General features: G+C 50.0%; 1 protein-coding gene across 1 annotated transcript; it reads right to left on the bottom strand.

Moving 5' to 3' along the window:
• Positions 1-13,329: 13,329 nt before the first annotated feature.
• Positions 13,330-15,695, bottom strand: LOC134434280 (sushi, nidogen and EGF-like domain-containing protein 1). The gene is made up of 5 exons (XM_063182959.1): positions 15,602-15,695; positions 15,079-15,209; positions 14,327-14,614; positions 14,042-14,179; positions 13,330-13,611 (listed from the first exon to the last, which is right to left on the bottom strand). Exons 1-5 carry the CDS (start codon positions 15,693-15,695, stop codon positions 13,330-13,332), a joined length of 933 nt encoding a protein of 310 aa, XP_063039029.1.
• Between the last annotated feature and the right edge of the window lie 2,399 nt (positions 15,696-18,094).

Consider the following 18,094-nt stretch of genomic DNA (forward strand, 5'->3'; position numbering starts at 1 on the left):
TGTTACTGTGGCAGCACCTGCCCTCCAATCAGAATGTAAGAAAGTAACTTCTACTACTGGACAGCAAGGAAGGAGTTGACTGACTGACTCTGACTGAAGGCTCTGGGAGGGGCTAGAGATACAAAAGGTGAAATATTCTTCTTGAAGAGGAGGCAGTCATGTGGTGGGCAGCGATGAGGGCAGTTCCAAGGCCTGCTTTTCCTTATTTAGTCTTTTTCTTGTATTTTTGTTAAGGTTTAATAAACCCTTTAAAATGTTTAAGTGAACAGTTGTTTCTCACAGTGTGGTCTTGGCTGAGTGCCAATATGCACTTGGCCATAATAACCTTTGCTTTATGGTCCTTGTCTCCTATTGTCCTTTATCAATTTTTTTTAAATTTTCACAGGAGAGTGAACATGTTTTTCACAAAGTCACAACACCCATGCTGGACAACCAGGAAGCTCTTAAACAAATACTCTTCATCTTAATCAAACTGCCTTAGAATGCTTCAATAGTTAAGCCGCAATAGTTAAGCTTTTCCAACAGTTACAGTGAAATCTGGGTTCCACAAAGGCAATTTTTTCCCAGAACAAAAAGCTGCAAAGTGCACACAAAAGTGTGAAGCTGTGATGCCTCTGACTGTGGATCTCCCTATATACTCTTTGTGAGGAGGCTCCGTGAGCAGCACCAGCAGTCCTGAGGGCCCAGCTCTCTCTGCAGGTGTGTGCCCCAGAGACACTTCCCAGCCAGGCACCAGAGGCTGCCTGAACCTGCACAGCAACAGAAGCTTTTTACAAGCCCACAAAAAAAAATTAAATCAACTCTTAATTAAAGTACCTAGAAGGAAACACCATCTGTAACACACCATACAGCATGTTATAAATGATCAGACAGAAATCCAAATTAATAAATGTGAAAGATTTTATTTTTGCAACCAAAATATGGTCATCAAAAACCCACAGCCAAAGAGACAGCGTTGAGCCCGGGATCGGCGCTAGGTGAACACAGATCCAACCTCTATCACATCGGATCTCCCTCTGTTCACGCATGCCGCTTCCAGAAGGGCTGTTTTATACAGTTTTTTATGCCTGAGGCAGAGGTGCCCCGATTTCTTTTGTAACCATGCATACGCATGAAAGTTCTTTCACTGTGCAGGGCTGGACAATCGCTATTTCCTCAGTAGTAGCAAGCGCTGATCATGTCAGGGGAAGTGGCATGTTCAGATGTATCTCTCTTGACGACTTTGGTTATCTTGATTGATGGTATATATCAAGTGATGATCACCCTTGGGTGTCTCCTGATGGCCCCGGAGGCGGCCGTTCATGGCGCTGGCCAAGTCTAATCATGGATAAACTAGGCACTATTCTCCTGTTGCCTTCAGGAATTTCGAAATTCCAGAGTGGTTATCTGTCCCTGGGCTGCTTGTGGTCAGAGACACGTTGGATTTTATAATTTTATCACATACATTCTCTCCTTGAGCATGAATTACTTTATAACATATATTACACTGCATATGGTTTTAAAATAGTTTCCCACTGAGTGTTTGAAAATGTTTCAACAACTCTTCATCAGCCTTTTTCCTCCCAGCCCAGTTCAGCCCAGCCCCCCAAGCCCAGCCAGACTCCTCCTGGCCACAACCGGGCCAGGCCGCTCCCCTCGGAGCCCGCTGCAGAGACGGTGCCGGCCCGGCCACACGGACCCACCTGCGCTGGGGGCCGAGCGCAGCACGGGCAGCCCAGCAGAGTCCTCGCAGCCGCTGCCAGCCCCCAAGGCACCTGCTCTCTTCTCTCAGCCCGGCACTCCCAGGAAGGCTCCAGGGAGGCGCCCGTCTGGCGCTGCCGCGCCACCGGCAATCACTGCGCTCTCTCGGCAGTGCCCCGAGGCCGCCGCTGCGGCCAGCTCTGCTCCAGGGCAGCACGGCCGCTCGTCCTGCACAGCGTCCCTGCGCCTTCTGCGGCACCGCTGCGGCCTCGGGCAAACGCTTCCAGCTCCCACAGCTTGCCTACGGCCGCCCTTCCCATGCCAGAGCTGTGCCAGCGCTCCAAGCACCAAGAGGGGCTTGAAACCACCTTGCTTAGGTTGCAAAACCTCAAGAGACTCTTCCAGGCCTCCTTATGGGCCCCGGAGGGACTCCAACCCTGAGGCATTCCCTCAGATCGGGACAAAATGCTGCCCCAGGGGAGGGACTTTGAACTCCCACCTCCGGCTGCTCCCTGCCCTAAAGATCCAGGGAGCTGCCCCGGCGCCACAGATGGGAGTTTGGGACAGGGAGGCTCCCTCGGGCCCTGATGCTAATGTTTAGCCCAGAGTCTCTAGCTGTTCCCGACTCCCACGCAGCCCCGGGTGACCGGGTTCCCCCCGCCTGGCGCCGCAGGGCCCCGAGCCCATGGTCGGAAAAGGATCAGTATCCATTCCTGCCCCCTTGCCCGAGACTGGCCATTTCCCACCCCGGCACAACCTGCAGCTCCCACCGCAGCTGCCCCGAGGTGGGCACCAGGGGTTCCGTCTATGAGGCGCGGATGCCTCCGACAGGGATGGAAAAGAGACTGGTTCATGAGGGTTCCTCTGCAGACATCTCAGTGAAGGTCACCCTGGCCACCTCCTGAGCCATAAGGCCACAGACAAGTTTCAGATACAAAACTCTGTCCAGAGCTGCCAGGCGAGGGAGGGTGGGGGGGAGGGAGGGAAGCCATCACAGTCCTGAAGGCAGTGCCTGGACTTGGTGTTTTTTATAAACAAAAATCTGCCAATTTTTTTGTGAGAAAAAGGTTACCACTGTTGCTGCTGGGGTGCTGCTTGTGTGTTATGGTAATTACAGGTCGTTGTCGTTAATAGTGTGAGATGCAAAGCTGTGTTTCGTGTCAGGTACAAACAGGTGGCGTGTGTAGTTGTGAATGCGAAATGTGTGGACCCAGACAATGGGAGAGCTGTGAATTCTAATAATAACTGAGGAGAATAAAGCATGGAAAAAGGCCTTTGAACCTATCTTTTGTTTGCAATTAACCCTGGTTGATTTAGGAGCATTGGAATTAAGGTGTTAAAGGTGTTGCTTTTTGCTTGCATTTAATCCATAAAAAGCTCTGCAATAATAACCTTTTGAAGTATAATTTTAGAATATTACTTGTATCCTTGAAACTATAGCTTTAGAATATATATAAAGGAAATATGCTTATCTCACGCCCTATTGAAGCAGAGAAAAACAGCTTGAGAAAGGAAGATGAACATCACCTCAAGGATTTATGGTTTTGACCAAAGGGAAGCTAGGCATCACTGTTATGAGATTTATAGTCTCTGCAACTAAAAGGTGGACCCACATCTGGGGAGCTGGACCCCACCAGATGGGATTTGACTTTCTTTTTTCAGAAACTGGACCGTCACCATCTGAGGATACTCCTTTGAGATACATCCTGAGAAATTAAAATCACAATAGTGTAAAGAATTGTGATGTAATAATTTGGAATAAGAATTGCTGAAGAGTAAAATATTGGAAATAGAAACCACTGAAAAAAAAGCTGATGAGTACCCCTATAAATACCTGTAACCATCAATTATCGGTGTGCGGTTGGAAGGAAAACTTCCCCCACTGTACCCAACACTGTATTGCTCATACTTTACCATATTAATTAATAAATTGATTGCTGCTTGAATATTGGCCTAGTCAAGCTTCTTATTCATAACAATAGTTGTTTTTGTATCAGTAAAAGCCCTGGCTGGGGCCGAGTTAATGGCTCTTCTCTGGGACAGTGAAGGGTGGGGACCTCCCTGAACAGTGAGGAGAAGAGACTTAGGAGGGGGGGAGACATGCAGAATAACCCCAAGACCAGCATGCCATGAGAAGCTACTGCTTCTAGCTTGCTAAAAAAGACCCCCAAACAACGAGCCAACTAAGAGCTGAGAGATTGGAGTGATGTCTGGGTGTGAGGAACGGAGTGCTGAGCGTGCAGAGATGCTGAACACCTTCGTAGTCCCTCTCACCCTGAGCACCGGAGACGTCGGGACTGGGAAGGGCGGCGAGGCTGCGGAGGTGAAGCAATGGGTAACTATGCCCTAAGGCTTCCACGAGGACCGGACCCCCAGCTCTGCCCCTACTGGACAAAGCTGCGCATGTCCTGCTTCTCCTCGTCGCCCTGGGAGAGACAACGGGAGACTGCAGGCCCGTTGAGCTGCCCAACTCCGAGATGATCACTTTTAATAAAGGCATTAAAAGGAGAAAAAGTCTCCTGCCCTGTTTATTTCAGTGTTGATACTATTTTACAGACAGATAGCTGTGATTGTCTCTGGACATTAATTCTCATGTTCAGTCTGTTCTTTCAGATCTTTCTTGAAGCAGGTTGGAGGCTTTGGGGGTCTTGAGTGGTCACTTCTCCTCCCCACTAGATCAATCTTTGGTGGACAGATCCTGCCCTTTCCTGTGCTGATGCTGTCTTTAGTTTGTTGTGTCTCCAGGGACTAGAAAAAGGATGTGTGCCAGAAAAGTGGTGCCCTAGCCTCACATGGCCCCTTCCACGGTCACATCATGTTCTTGCTTCTTCACCAACAGTCCTTGGATGGCTTTCCATGTTTGACACATCTCCATCACCCCCCTCTCTTCTGGGCTCCTCCCCATACCAATAATAAGCTGCTCCTATGTGATCTTGGTGTCAGTTAATGAACAGATCTTTGAAAGTGTAACTAATTTAGAAAGTAAACCTGATCCCTTTGTCTTCACCAAAGATCTGTAAAAAAGGACAGGGCCGGTGTAAAGCAAAATAGGGCTTAATATTGAATCACTTTAGAAGTTCCCTTGCACCATCTGTTATGAACAAAAACTCGGTTAATATTTTTTTATGAGAAAAAGTTTCAAAAAGGCAGCCAGACCACTGGCCCTGCCCAAGTTCTGTGTGTTTTGTTATTGTAATCACGGGTCGTTGTCGTTAATGGTTGTTTTTGTATTAGTAAAAGCCCTGGCTGGGGCGAGGTAATGGCCCTTCTCCTGGGTGGGGACCTTGCCCGAAGCTAAGTTTTACCTTTCTCAGAATAGGGAAGACACCTGAGAAGGTGGGGGGGGTTATGCAAAGTGACTCGCAAGACCAGAATGCTTTGTGGGACCCCCCCCCCCCCCCCCCATCTCCAAACTCATGGAGAAACCCCCAAAACAACGAGCCACCTAAGAGTTGAGAGACTGGAGTGATGTCTGGACATGAGGAACCGAGTGCTGAGCCTGCAGAGACGCGGAACACCTTCGGACCCTCTCGCCCTGACCATGGAAGGTGACCCCGGCGGTGAGACCAGGCCGACTGAGTGGGAGGGGCAACATCTGACGGCAACATCTTATGGGATCAGGAGGCCCTAAAGGCTCCCAAGAGGATCTGATCCCCAGCTCTGCCCCTGGTGGACAAAGCTGCGCATATCCTCCTCCTCTGAGTCGCCTTGGGAGAGACGACGGACGCTGCAGACCGTCGAGCCGCCCAATCCTGAGCTGATCACTTTTTAATAAAGGCATTACACAGGAGAAGAAGTCTCCTGGCCCTGTTTATTTCAGCTGGGGGCTCTCGTCCGGAATAGCCACGCCGCAAGAGGACTCAGGACTGGCCATCTTGGATCTTCAGAGGACAGCTGGCTACCAGGACCAGAGGGACCGGCTCAGGACAGCGACGCAGAGGAGCACCGGAGCACCGGACTGGTGAGAAACTCGGTGGCGGGAGTGGGAGACGTGCGCATGTGTGTGTGAGTGAGACGAGGGCCGGCAGCCGGACCTTCGAAGCGAGAGTGGACCCCTCATTACTGCGGTTCCGTCTTTTCGCGAGAAAAGCGGCCAGGAACAGGGGGACGCGAGTGGAATTAGCGTGAGCGAAGTCGTCTCCCAAGGGGGAATAAAGGGCCCCCCCACTCCAGGCGTGCGGAGTGAATTACTGTGTATGAGTGGCACGCACCCCAAAGTCCTGACAAAGGGAGGTCAGGCACTTTTGTAAGTCTCGAGAAGGATTCAAGTAAGATTTGTCAGTCCCGAGAAGGATTCGGGTGGTTCACAAGCCCTGCAGGCAAAGTAAGTCCTGACAAAGGAGTCAGGCACAAACCCCAGCGAAGGAGGCTGCGGTTTGCTTTTAAGTCCTGATATGGTGAAGCCTAAAAATTGGCAGGTTAGGCAAACTAAAAATCAGGCAGTTGTTTCTCCTGACTGAGGGTGTCAGGCACGACCCGGATTCTTGGCCGTGGCTTCGTGTGTTTAAGTCCCGATAGATGTAAGACCTGACGCTGGAAAGTTGGGCAATCAAGAGATTGGGCAGTTGTTTCAGTATAAAGTCCTGAGCATCAGGCAGTAAATTTGAAGTTCAGTGGAGGAGGCTGGAGCTCCTCAAGGAAGGGTTTTTTTTAAATTCCCGGTCAGTAGAGGCACCTTCGGGATTTTTTTATTGAGACTTGAAAAATGGGATGTTGTAGTAGTAAAAAGACTGGCAAGAGACTGAGGGATATACCTCCTAGTAGTCCCTTAGGAGAACTGTTAGTAAAATGGGATTCTATAGAGGCCACGAAGGGATTAGATAAAGTGAAAATGATCCATTATTGTATGGAAGCGTGGCCAGAATTAGAGTTGCAAGGAGGATGGCCTTGGTGTGGGACAAAGGATAAGTGGATGTGCCAACAATTAAATAATTATCTGACAGCTCGAGGGGATACTGATCCTGAGCAATTATTGTATGTGGTTTGCTGGTTAAAGAGTGCTGTTGGGGATGAAGGGGTGCGAATTTGTAAGGTACAGAGGAAGAAAGAGGGGAATGAAGGAGGGGATGATAGAACTAGTAAAAGATGGGACCCCCTGGATTATTTGCCTCCTTCTGCCCCTCCACCTTATAATCCTCTTCTTCAAGCACCTCAAATGGCAGGTCCAGTTCCTCCCCCGGCTGCCATCTCATTACCACCTGCTCAAACTCCTCCTTCTACCTCTTCAGCTTCTGCTATGATGAACCCAGTATCTCCTCCCGTTCCTTCTGCACCACCACAAGTGCCTACTCCACCTGCTGCATTCTCCACCCCTTCTCCAGCTCCGATTAATATCTACTCAGGTCCCTCTCCCCCTCCTATTGCTGTCCCTTTACCTCCTTCTACCTGGGACACAAATGCCTCCTCGCCCAGTAGACAGCTATCAGCAAATACACCTGCTGATGGGCAGAAAGTTCAGGGTAACCCAGATGTCCCTCAAAGTAGTTTGGCATCTGAAGATGGGCCATACTGTAGCACCAGATCCAAGACCTCCAAGGCAGAGAGACTCTTTCCCCTCAGAGAGGTTCCTATGGGAGGAGTGGCGGGAGGTGTTGGCTTTGTGAATGCTCCCCTAACTGCTTCTGAGGTGAGGGGATTCAAGAAAGAGTTGGGGCATTTAGTTGAGGACCCAGTGGGCATAGCCAAACAAGTGGATCAATTTCTAGGTCCAAATATCTACACTTGGGGGGAAATGAATTCCATCCTGAGTATATTATTTTCCCCAGAAGAGGTCCAGATGATAAGGGCGGCTGGCATAAAAATTTGGGAGAAAGATAGCAGTCCAGGACCCCAGGTGCCATCAGGTGAACAGAAATTGCCACTAACGGAGCCCAACTGGAACCCTAATCAGGAGGAGGGGAGGAAGGCCATGAGGGAATATAGGTCTTTGATAATACGGGGGATCAAAGAGTCAGTTCCCAAAGGAACTAATACCCAATTGGCATTTGAGGGTGCACAGGAGAAAGATGAAGCTCCTGCTGCCTGGCTTAATCGCCTAAGGCGGAACTTTCAGTTGTACTCCAGAATAGACCCAGACACCCCGGAAGGTCAAATGCTACTAAAAGTCCAATTTGTTACCAAATCTTGGACTGATATACGGAGAAAACTGGAAAAGATGGAAGATTGGCAAGAGAAGGACATTAATGAGTTATTAAAAGAGGCACTGAAGGTGTATTTAAGGAGGGAGGAAGATAAAGCAAAGGCCAAGGCTAAGATCATGGTTGCTGTAGCTAGAGAAAGTGCAGGGTGGGCGGGTCCACCACCAGGAGGAGGCAAGGATAAGTCAGTACTGTCAGGTACAAGAGGGATGGAGACACCTCAAGGCCCTTTGAGAGAGCGACATTGCTCTTACTGTGGAAAGGCAGGACATGTCAGGAGGTTTTGTAGAAAACTCAGTCTTGATGAGGCAATAGCCAGGGAACAAGATAATTTAGGGAAGATCCTTAAAGGTGACGATTAGAGGGTCAGGGGCTTTACACTATAGGGGACCTGATGTAACATCTAGAAGAGCCCTTGGTAAACTTTGAAGTGGGACCCTTAAATGAAGAATTAGAATAGATACAGGAGCAGATAAGTCCTGTCTCAACAAAGTGCTAAAAAGTATAGTACAGTACAGTATAGTATAGTATAGTATAGTATAGTATAGTATAGTATAGTATAGTATAGTATAGTGAAAAACATCTGAAGTTAGACAAAAACAGCTAGGTAGAAAGGATATCCAATAGCACCAAAACTGGCCAGTAATACTTAACTTGTAATAAGTGATGTGAAAGTAAAAGGTACCTTATTGTTGTCTTGTTGTGTGCGTGAGAGTGAGTCACAAAGTCAGCCTCAACTTCCCGGGCACGTGGGAAGGGGGCAGTGGAAGTGTGTGTATGTGTGACCTGCAAACCAGGCTTGTGTCCCCCAGGCGGGTGGGGGCTGTGGCCAAAGAGTGTGTGTGACCTGCAAACGAGACTAGTGCTCCTCAGGTGTGTGAGGGAGCCGTAGCTGTGAGAGTGTGAGTGACACGCAGACAGCCTCACAGGTGAATGTGCACGAGAGGCAACCAGAGCCAGGGCCCTTCCAAGAGGCCCAGGGATACTGAGACCTGTGGGCCAACCCCAAGGTGAGGGGAGCCACAGTGATTTTCTAGCAATAATGATCTAGTTTGTGTCTTGAGGGTGTGAAGGAATGTGTGAGAATGAATATAGACAAATTAGAATAGAAGTAATGTAGATTGTGCATTATAAGTTTTACCACATCTCCTTAGAGGGAAGTGTATTGTGTAGAAGAATGGCGTAAGAAAAAAAAAAAGAAAAAAAAATTCAAGTGTAAGGGGTTGAAAGAAGTATTTAAGCTGTAAGTGAAAGTGAGAAACAGAAGCAAGAGATAAATAGATAAGATCTTGAAAAATAGAACAGAAAAACCAGTGAATTAAATACACAGAAAAATAGGGGAATAAAAATACTTTGGGAGTTAAGTTAGCTGAGAAATACAACTCCTTGCAAAATACAGAGTATGTAGAAGTTGATGAGAGAAACATGCAAGCTATGGAAAAAGAGAAATTAACCAATAACATTAAACAGAGAAACTGAGTTTTGATAAAATCATTAAATTGCAGACCACTAATGCCTGTGTTTGAAAGCCCGTTTCAGGTACTCTTCATTACTAACTCAACTGTGCAGACCAAAAGGAAAATGTTGGACTCACATCACTCTCACCCCCTGGCATTGGACCAGGATTCAACACCAGGTTTTTTTTTTCCCTCTGGCATTCTGGCATTGGACCGGACTCCACCCCTTTGTCCTTCTGGCATTGGGCCAGAGTCCCAGTTTTTCCCTCTGGCATTGGACCAAAGTCCACATCACTCTCACCCCCCGGCGCTGGACAAGATTCATCTCCTTCACAAGTTAATTCACCTGAGTATACTGTGATTTAAAGATGAATCTGTAGAAGTCCATCCGAAAATTCTTCATTTTTTGCCTCACAATTGTCATGAGAAAAGACTACCGAAGAGTTAAAAGTGCTGAGCCGGTTGGGAAAGAAAGTCTCCTGCTTATCTAGTGTGTTCACAAGTGATGCTTGCAGAACACGCCATGCTGTACTCGAAGGGGGCATGCTGCCCTTTTCTGGACAATTGAACTGGACTTTCTTCCAAACTCCTGACCTGGCTGGACTGAGCTCTGGGGTGGCTCCCCCCCGCTCCATGAGAAGACCCCTCTTGCCTGTCTTCAACCACCGTGACAGACCAACAGAGATGCGAATCTCCTCATCAAGGAACCAAGAACCCCTCTGGCACCCTATTGACACCCCCATGGCACCCCCATGGCACCCCCCTGGCACCCCCCTGGCAACCTCCTTCCAGAGACTGGGACTGTACTCCCTCCCAACTCAGGGAGGGGGAAAACTTAACGTACATGTGAGCATTCGGCCATGAAAACAATGGACTTCTCCCCTCCATGGAAACCTAATTTCAGTTACCTTCCCCCAACCAAGAACAGTATATATATTGGGGTTCGGCCCGACTGTCCTTTGAGATCTCCCCAAGACGTGTACCAGCGAGTTTCGGCGGCGGGACCCCGAAGACATCACGTCTTGGTAGCTATACCCCATTCCCTGACCTTCTTTCCTCCCTTTTTTTTTTTCCTTGTCTTACCCTTCTCTTCCCCGGATCCCTTAACCAAATGCATATTTAACTGTGGTTATAATCAATAAATTGCACCTTGTTGATTTGTTACTGCAAAACCCCTGTGCCTCTTGTTGGTTATTTTTGCACCCAAAAATCATTCGTCACCCGTTTATTTCGGGCGGACCTTCACAGACTCTCAGAAGGAAGAGTCAAAAAGACTGAACTGTGTGGAAAAAAAAAAAAATGGTATCAGAGTTCTAATATTGCTTAAAATGTTTTAAGACTGTTCTGTGTAAACTATGTTGGTAAAAAGTTTAAGACTGTAAATAAGTAATTCTAGTTAAGTTCCCCAATTTATTTCTAAAGACTCCAGGTTAATCCTCTACAGAACACTCCCCTGGGAGGGGAAACCAAAATTGGCAGGGAACAGACCAAGAGAGGTTTAACCAGAGAAGTGGGTAGAAGGGACTCTGAAGAGCTTGGAAGCTTTTCCTCAGTAAAATTCCCCAAGAGGCAAGGCCGGGTGGGCAGGCTGTGCAAGATGACCCATACCGGACTCTTGGGAAGGGTAGTACTGATGGCTCTGATTGCTGGTGCTGCTCAGGGGAGCCCAGCTGAGCCGTGCAATGAATGCTACCAACCCCTCTGTGAGGAGGAAGTGAGCTCCTTGTCGAGAGTCCACACCAGTTCTAACCCTGATTGTGTTAACCTCTCCCAATCGGTCTTTTATCAAAAAAATAAGAGAGTGTATTGGATAGTATACAATACTGCCACTTTTAGGCAGCCACTCCTAGGAGAGTGCCCTATAGGGGAAGCCTGGTTGTGCTTTGAATGGGATGCTGCTGAAACAAGCTCAGCAGATCTAGTAAAAAGCAAAGAAATGGTGAAAATAGTAAGAAAAATTGTTTGTTACAAGTATCTATATGAGTGTACTGGAAAAGAGATAAACCCCTTTAGGAACACATTTCAGGGGAGCCTTAAACCCCTAGATTTGATCTTGTCTGGCAGCTGCACCGCTAGAGTGATAAAACCAATTTTCTTGTTGCCCAAAGAAACTGGATCAAGTTTGGGAGTTCCTATATATAATGATTTGGGAGAAATTAAACAGAACAGGCTCAGTGAAATAGAAATTGAGAAAATCCAAAATTGTAAAAGCCAAATTCGGATCCCAATATCTATGTTAAACAAAGTTATCCGGCTCCAGGCAGTATTAAAAATTAAGAATTCAATTATTAGGAACATTTCAAACTAAATAAAAAGGTTAGCATGTGTAAATAATGAAGATCAAACTCCTACACTTGATCCCAGTGGGTGGGAGAACCTAGAGATTTTCAAAAAGGATGGGTGGGAAAAGGTAGTTTTTCTCGCTGTGTGTGCACTTGGAGGATTGCTATTTTTACTATGCTTATTTATCTGTTTCAGTAAAATAGTGTTTGCCGTGAAGACAAACCTGAAGAAACCAAGGAAAGTAACAAGGTTAAGTAACCATGACTACCAAAGTGCACAAGAGATTTATATTAGATTCAAAACAAAAATTAAGAGTTGATGCGAGCTTAGAGTTTAAGCTCGATCAAAGAAAAAGAGGGGAGACTGTTATGAACAAAAACTCGGTTAATATTTTTTTATGAGAAAAAGTTTCAAAAAGGCAGCCAGACCACTGGCCCTGCCCAAGTTCTGGGACCCCCTCCCCCCCCCCCCCCATCTCCAAACTCATGGAGAAACCCCCAAAACAACGAGCCACCTAAGAGTTGAGAGACTGGAGTGATGTCTGGACGTGAGGAACCGAGTGCTGAGCCTGCAGAGACGCGGAACACCTTCGGACCCTCTCGCCCTGACCATGGAAGGTGACCCCGGCGGTGAGACCAGGCCGACTGAGTGGGAGGGGCAACATCTGACGGCAACATCTTATGGGATCAGGAGGCCCTAAAGGCTCCCAAGAGGATCTGATCCCCAGCTCTGCCCCTGGTGGACAAAGCTGCGCATATCCTCCTCCTCTGAGTCGCCTTGGGAGAGACGACGGACGCTGCAGACCGTCGAGCCGCCCAATCCTGAGCTGATCACTTTTTAATAAAGGCATTACACAGGAGAAGAAGTCTCCTGGCCCTGTTTATTTCACCATCCTTGCACTGAAAAATATTTCTCACTAAAAATCTAGCACTGCATTAGTATCAGTGACATCCTGCCCCCAAAAGGATAACTACAGATACTAATAATGAAAAGTTAGGCCACTCCAATATTAAATTAAAGCTTACAGTGATTTAATAAAAGCATCCCGAACCTCTGACCCTAATAAGAACCCCTAATCTAACTCTATCCTACCCAAACTGTTAGTTCTAGACCTACACCTAACCAAACCACAGCCCTAACTCTAACCACTAACCCTAACTGTAACCTCTAACCCTAATTGTAACACAAATCCTCTCCTTTACTCTGTCCTTGGTTTCAGTGTTGGGGCCCTTGGCTGGGCTGGTGGTGTCCAGGTCATGCTACACCTCTGTGCAACCCAGGTGTTGTCCAGGTGGAGTGCTGTATTGTAGCAGGTGTTATCCAGGTGGATCCACACCTGTGTGGAACTCTGGTGTTGTCCAGGCGTAACACCACATAGGAGTGTGTGACCTAGGTGCTGTCCAGGTGTAGTGCATTTTGCATCAGATGTTATCCAGATGTATCTATGCCACACATCTTTGTGACTCAGGTGTGTGTCTGTCACATCCATGTCCAACCCAGATGTTGTTGCCTCTCACTGACAATTTCCCTCCTTGGCTAATTCTGTCACCTTCATGGGAATAGATGGGGATGCATACACATTTCAGACATGACATCTGTTTTGCTGCCTACATGCATCTGTGTACACACAGCTGATACAGGTGTTGCTCAGTGGGTATTTATTGCTGTTTCCATCATAATGCAGCCTTTGTGGGAGCACATCCTTCAGTGGGGGGTGGGGTGAAGGCAGTTAGGCAACCCCCCCTACCCTGAATGTGCCAGGTGTCACCTGCTCATGACCCGCAGATATACACCTGCTCCTCTGTGGTCCTTGGGGGGTTGAGGGATACTGAGAGGGTCTTGTGGGGTGGCAACGGACTCCAGGGGGCCTCAGGGGTCTTTGGCAGGACGCCAGGAGTCTCGGGTGGTCCCTCAGTGGCCTTGAAGTGGTCAACACGGAAAGCCCAGCGCCCCGGGACCCCCAGGTTGCTGCGGTGGCTAAGGCTCTGCACTGCGGGTGTGCGTGACCCTGGCACATTGTAGTAGTGGACATCATCTCCACTGTTGAACCCAGCCTGCAGGAGGGAAGATGAGGGAAGAGGGGGGAACATGAAGAGAGGGGAACAGGGGGATGGGAGAAGGTGGGGGGTAAATTTTACCCAAATTCCCTTTGAATTTTGCCAAAAATGAGATTCATTTCACCCCAAATACACTTCATTCCACCTAAATACCTCTGATTTCAGACCAAATCTCCCTGATTTCACTACAAATTTCCTTAATTCTACCCCAAATTCCCTTAAATCCTACTTAAACCCCCCCCCCCCCATAATTTCACCCCAAATCCTTTTAATTCCACCCAAATCTCCTTCATTCCACCCCAAAATGCTTTACCCCCCTCAGGCCCAGAATCCCTCCTAGCTGAGTGTCCCCCATCCCTTGGACTGTTCTCATCTGCACAGGGATGTCCCCATGCCCAGTGTCTCCTGTGCCTCTCTCTGTCTCCACCTGTGCAGGGATGCCCCCCAGGCCAGTGTGGGGATCTCCCTGGTTAGCAATGCCAGTTGTCCACTGCAGGTCTCCGTAGTTGAGCAGGACAAAGCATGTGACACCATCTGAGGCCAGCACAGCCTGGAAGGTGTTCACCTGCAGAGGGACATTGTCACCATGTTACCATCACCCCCAGCTATGTCTCCATCCCTGTGTCCCCAAACCATTGGTGCCACCATGGTTAGGGACATCATGGTTGAAGGTCAAGGTATTTGAGCCCCCCCACCTTGCCCCATATCCCACCTTGTCTGAGGCAGCCCCAAAATAGGCCACACGGTCCCAGGTGGCCACGAATGCCCAGGTTGGCTGTGGGGGCCAGTCCCCAGGTGGCACAGCAGGTGCCAGGTCCTGGGCCAGGCGTGCCAGTAGCTGGGGGTCCCGGCTCTGCCGGTAGAAGACATCTCCTCCCAGACGGGTGTCCACATCAGCCCAGTAAGGTGCCACAAAGGGGCGGTGGCCTGGCAGTGGGAAGGGCTGGGGGGTGAACTCCGGGACCATTGTCCCAAAGGACACCACACCGTTGTTGTTCACCTGCAGGCAAAGGTCACCCATGGCACATACCTGTGTGGCATCAACCACAGTGACCCTGCATGGTGGTACAGGTCACCCCAGTCATGGGGATCTCAACTATGGTGGTCCCTATCATGGTGGTCTCAACTGTGATGACCTCCAACCTCCAGTCAGTCATTGCAGAAGCTCCCAGTATGAGCCTGGGAGCCCCAGTGTCACCCCAGAATGTACCACTATAGGGCTGGAACCCCAAAACCACCTGAGGGTTCCATAAGTATCCCCCATGTCTTCAGGGACCCCCATAAGTATCCCTGATGTCCCCAGGGGTTCCCACTCACCAACGTAGTCAAGGAGGAGGAGAAAGAAGAGGTGACATCAACTCTGGTGGCTGCATCCAACTTGTCACCTTCCCCTTGGTGTCACCCTCCATCTGTGTTACCCACCAAATGCCACCTCCCCCATGTTCCCCTGGTCACATGACCCACATAGAGTGAGCGGTGGGCACGTCCAAAGAAAGAGAAGTTTTCCTGCAGGAAGATCTCAGGGCTCGTCCCATCATCTTCATGGCGGGTGGCCTCATCCCCCACCTCTGGCCCGAAAGGGTACAGGACCGTACCTGGGGATACACACCTGTCACACACCGGGACACACACCCAGTGGCACACAGGATGCCACCTGAGGAACACACCCAATGGTGGACATGGTGGACACAGTGGACGCGGGAATTTGGGAGACCAGTCACCAATGGCACCTTGGACCTCCCAGTGTGGAGATGGGACCTTCCAGTATGGGCCTGGGGTTACCCATTTAGGTCAGGGACTCCCAGTGTCACCCCAGAACCTCTCAGTGTGGGCATGGGGCCTGCTGGTAGGAGACTAGGATGTCCCAGTACGGAGCTGGGATATCCCAGTATGGGGCTGAGACCTCCTGATGTGGGACTGGGACCTCCAGAACCTACCAGTATTGGGCTGGCACCTCCCCAATATAAGCCTGGGACCCCAAACTCACCCAGGGGTCTCACAGGGGATCCCAATGTCTTCAGGGGTCCCCAATCCTCTGCGTAGCTGAGGAGGAGGAGGACAACGACGAGGGAGACCTTCATGTGTCCAGGCCTGGGGGAGTGTGAGGGGATCCCCTATCAACCATGTCCTCAGGTCCTCTGTGACCTCTCCATCTTCCCCATGTCCCCAGTGTCCCCATATCCCCCCATGCCCCTCCATGTCTCCCCCAATGACCTCAGTGCCCCCAATGACTCCCCCCCGCCCCATGTCCCTTTGTCCTTCCTATGCCCCTCATGGTCCCCCTCCAGGTCCACCCTCCATATCCTCATGTCCCCACTCCAGGTCCACCCTCCATATCCCCATGTCCCCCCATGTGCCCCATGTCTCGAGTGTCCTCACTGGTCTCCCGAATTCCCCTGTGTCCACCATGTCCCACATGTGCCCCCATGTCCCATATGGCCCCATATCCCCTGTGCCCACCAGTGTCCCCACTCACTGCACTCCCATGGTCCCAGTCTGTCCCAGTGCTGACACTGGAGCCACTTTATGCCCAGGGAGGGGACAGACTGGGGGGTGGGGGATGACATGGGACACCCCCAGCTGGCACCACCCAGGGCCCCAGGCAGTTCCGTCTCTGCCCAGACTGCAACTGGGGGGGACTGGAATGGACTGGGATGGACTGGGGAGGACACTGAGGTGGGGGCTGGGATGTGCTGGGGGACACTGGGAAGGCTGGAGGGGACACTGGCGGGGGCCATTGAGTGTGACAAGGATTCATTGGGAGGCACTGGGGGCTACAGGAATGTACTGGAAGACACTGAGAATGTTGGAGGGGCACTGGGGAGGGAAACTGGGAGGGACTGAGAGGCACTGGGAGGCACTGGGAGATGCTGGGACATACTGGGGGGGCACTGCAAGGCTTAAACGGGCACTGGGGGGACACTGAGTGACACTGGGATGCATGAGGAGTGACAGGGAGGGACTGGGATCAACTGGGAGGGTTTTTGGAACACTATGGGGAATAGTGGGGGAGGACTGGAATGCACTGGGAGAGACTGGGGACAATGGGGATATACTGGGGCCAGCTGAGGGGGCTGGAAGAGACTGGGGGGGGGGGGGGTGGCATCCTGGTTCAGGGCAAATTTGGGAGAGAAAAGCATTACACAGTCAACCCAGGACAGGGGAGTAGGGGACTGTTATACTGGGAGAGACTGGGGATACCGGGAGGCACATGGGGGCACTGCGGGGTGGGTACTGCCATGTACTGGGAGGAACTGGGGGTACTGGTGAGGGGACACCTCCGGGTGTGCCGCAGCACACACCTCCCCTGTGGACTCGGGTGTCCGGGAACCCCCTCCCCTCCCCGGCACCAAACATCCGGGTGCCCCCCCGCCCTTCCCTCCCCGTGGGACTCCGGCGTTGGGAAATATTGACCGACGGGGGGGGGAAGGGGGGACACGGAACTGCCCGCGGCAGGACAGGGTGGGACCAGCGCCCCCCACTGCCCCCCAGCATATTCCCACACTCCTGTTTTCCCAGAATTCCCAAGATTTTATCCCGCATCACCCGCAAACGGCGTTTTCTGTCAGGTTTAATTTGAGGGCGAAAGCATAGATCTGGGACTTATAAAATTCCGGGTTTTCCGGATCTGAGGCTGTTTGAGGCTGACGTCAGTGATAGGGCGCAGCTACGCAGGTGAAATGTCGATTTTCCACATCACTGAATGGGAATAAAGGCAAAATCGAGGGGGACTTCATGGTAGTTTCCCCCAACTTAGGGTATTTTCCCCCTTTTCTGGACTTGTTATGCCCATTTTTTTACTCTTTCCCCCCTGTTGTTGGTCTCTTTCCCCAGTTTGAGAGGCTCTTCCCCCTTTTTTATTCACTTTTCCCCCGTTTTATACTCTTCCCCCCTCCCCATACCCCGCCCTTGTCTTGTGCTTCTCTGCCAGTCCTCTTCCCCCCCTTTATGGGGGCTCTTTCCCCCCTTTCTGGTATCTCTCTTCTCTTTTTCCCTGTTTTTTGTGCTCTTGCTCACTTTTTAATATTCCGTTCCCCATTTTGGGGTCCTTCACACATTTTTGGTGTCTTTTCCCATCCCTTTGCGTTTTTATTCTAATTTGGGGGGTTCTTCCCACGTTTTTCCTCCCTCTTTTTCTCCTTTTTTGATCTCTTTTTCACTTGTGTCAGTTCTTTTCCTCTATTGGCTCCTTTCCTCATCTACAGGTCTCTTTTCCCATCTTTTGGGGTTATTTCCTGCCCCCCCCCCCCCCTTCGTGTTCTTGCTCCTTTTTTTGGTCTCTTTTCCTTAATTTTGAGGTCCTTTCCCCAGTTTTGGCTCTTCCCCTTCTTTTTGGTCTCCTTTTCCATCTTTTTGAGGCTTTTTTTCTCCCTTTTGGGGAACTCCTTTCCCCCTTTTTGGTCTTTTTCCATCTTTTGAGCCTTCTATCCCCTTTTTAGGGGGGATTCTTTCCCTCTTTTTTAGGCTATTTTCTCCCCTA

This window comes from Melospiza melodia, unplaced genomic scaffold, assembly GCF_035770615.1.
Source record: "Melospiza melodia melodia isolate bMelMel2 unplaced genomic scaffold, bMelMel2.pri scaffold_34, whole genome shotgun sequence".
NCBI classification, from domain to species: Eukaryota; Metazoa; Chordata; class Aves; order Passeriformes; family Passerellidae; genus Melospiza; species Melospiza melodia.